General features: G+C 35.5%; 1 protein-coding gene across 1 annotated transcript; it reads left to right on the top strand.

Annotated features, from left to right (window-relative positions):
- The first annotated feature begins 270 nt into the window (after positions 1-270).
- On the top strand, positions 271-1336 carry LOC138904587 (calcium-transporting ATPase 5, plasma membrane-type-like). The gene is made up of 3 exons (XM_070193094.1): positions 271-359; positions 448-530; positions 614-1336. Exons 1-3 carry the CDS (start codon positions 315-317, stop codon positions 714-716), a joined length of 231 nt encoding a protein of 76 aa, XP_070049195.1. The 5' UTR covers positions 271-314; the 3' UTR covers positions 717-1336.
- Positions 1337-2384: the final 1048 nt, after the last annotated feature.

The following is a 2384-nucleotide window of genomic DNA, read 5'->3' as shown; positions in this document are numbered from 1 at the left end:
ACACCTGTTTTTATCATATTCTGTTCTGATAGTTTGCATCATGATATTGTCTACTTGATGATGACCTAGTAATTGAACTTAGCATATGCTGTATTGGAATTGTCATGGTTTTAAAATACTCTTTTTCAAATTCAACTTCAAATATTCTTTCTTTTTTCAACTTCAACTAAAAATATTCTTTCTTTTTTCAACTTCAACTAAATATTGTCCAAACACCTACTAAATGTTTTGTCTACCCTTATCATCATCTCATTAAGCATAATTTTTTTATTTAGGTAACTGGTGTAGGAATCAATACTGAATGGGGATTGTTGATGGCGAGCATATCAGAGGATACCGGTGAAGAAACTCCGTTGCAGGTTATAGTCAAAATGTGCTGCTCATCATTATTAACTTCTTTACTTGTTTTATCCAGTCTGTGTTTAGCTTCCAATGACAATATGGCAGGTGCGCTTGAATGGGGTTGCCACCTTTATTGGCATCGTTGGCCTTGCTGTTGCACTCTTTGTGCTCATTGTTCTTTTGTGCAGGTAAAGGTATTGCGTTCGTTCGAAGCCTTTCTGTATGGTTTGCATGCTAAATATTGCATATGACTTTAAATATTATGTCCCAGGTTCTTCACTGGAAATACCAAAAATCCAGATGGGACTACGCAGTTTGTCCATGGAAAGACCAGTGTTAGTAAATCAATTGATGGAGTTGTACATATCATCTAGGTACTGTCATTCAGAAACCTTTTGTTAATATAGCACAAATGTGGACAAGTGTCATGTCCAATGAGGATTACTGACATGGGAGAATTTGAATCTAATAAGATGCTGTCTATGTTAGATTGAACAGATAGTGCTCTACTTTTCATCAACTCTATTATACAATCTAAATCTTACTTAAAACATGTTTATAACCTATCAATGAATGTAGAAGTGGCGTACTGTGTGTCACATATCAATCAACCAACTATGCCTGAATCCTGAAGGACTCGAAGTAATTGGGGTCGGCTATATGAGTTCTCTATATTCACTTTTTGTGTATGACATATTGTTAGAAATTAACAGTGCATATAAATTGTATTCTTATCATTCGATAGACTTTTTGTCCTTTCTCCTACCTTCTCTAAATGAGGGCCACGGTTTAAAGTTTTGAGATTCTCCAGTAAACTTGCCCTGGATGGACTTGCATTGCACCAAAAAGAGAGTAAGGGAAAGACATGTTCTTAGATTCTCTTTCAAATGGTCTCCCCTTTTTGGACAATATCCTCTTGTACTACATTGTTTGATGGTCAAAAAGTGTGTGGGGAAAAATGATTTAGAGATGATAAAAAATGCTCCAAATTGTGTTCAGCAATCTCTTAGAAGAGCCCACATCTTGTTATTATTCGATTTTGTCTTTGCCTCCAATAATGAACGGTTTGATCCTTTGTATAAAATTCGAGGGACGTGCGGCGCGATCCATAGATGCATCTATCCTGCCGAGGCATTCGGCCCGCTCCACAAGAAAGGAGATCATTTTCTTATGTGCCTCCGGAAGGACAATATGTTTATTATAAGATAAATTTGGGAGGAGAACAATTTCTTTTGACAATTAATTGATTTAAATAGAAATCAAGCCTTTGAGATTTTCATCCCTTAATATCTTTATCAAACAATTCACAATATATTCATATATATTAATTAATATTAATTAATATTAATTAATCAAAGAATACAATTTACACAAGTAATACATGCTTTGAGTCCTAAACTACCCGGACTTTAGCATTAATAGTAGCTACGCACGGATTCTCGTCACCTTGTGCGTACGTAGCCCCCCCCACAATTAGCAACAATTATTTAATCTTAATCACCTATGAGGTAATTTCTCCCTCATAAGATTAGACAAGAGACTTACCTCGTCTTGCTCTAATTTAATCCACTATAAGGCCTTTTTCATGATTATTCAACTCCGACTGGCTCGAATCTAGCCAAAATAATTCGATACAATCACTAAATATTATAGGAATCAATTCTATAAGAAAATACTACATTTTAAAGAAAAGATCCGAAATTAATTAAAAATTCGCCCGCGGGGCCCACATCTCGGAATCCGGCGAAAGTTATGAAATCCGACGACCCATTCAATTACGAATCCAACCATACGAGTTTCACTCAAATCCGACTCCGAATCGATACCGAAATCTCAAAATTTCGTTTCTTTGAGATTTCTAAACTTTTCCAAATCTCAAATCTCAAAACACTAATTAAATTGTGAAAAACAATGATACACTTGTATATGTAGACCAAATCCGAGTTAGAATCACTTACCCCAATATTTTTCCCTTGAAAATCTGCCAAAAGTCGTCTCTACTCAAGCTCCAGTTCGTCAAAAATGGCAAATGGGACGAATGC

Source organism: Nicotiana tomentosiformis, chromosome 2, assembly GCF_000390325.3.
Source record: "Nicotiana tomentosiformis chromosome 2, ASM39032v3, whole genome shotgun sequence".
Classification (NCBI taxonomy): domain Eukaryota; kingdom Viridiplantae; phylum Streptophyta; class Magnoliopsida; order Solanales; family Solanaceae; genus Nicotiana; species Nicotiana tomentosiformis.
The sequence above is the reverse complement of the archived record's forward strand: the minus strand, read 5'-3'. Positions and strand labels throughout refer to the sequence as shown.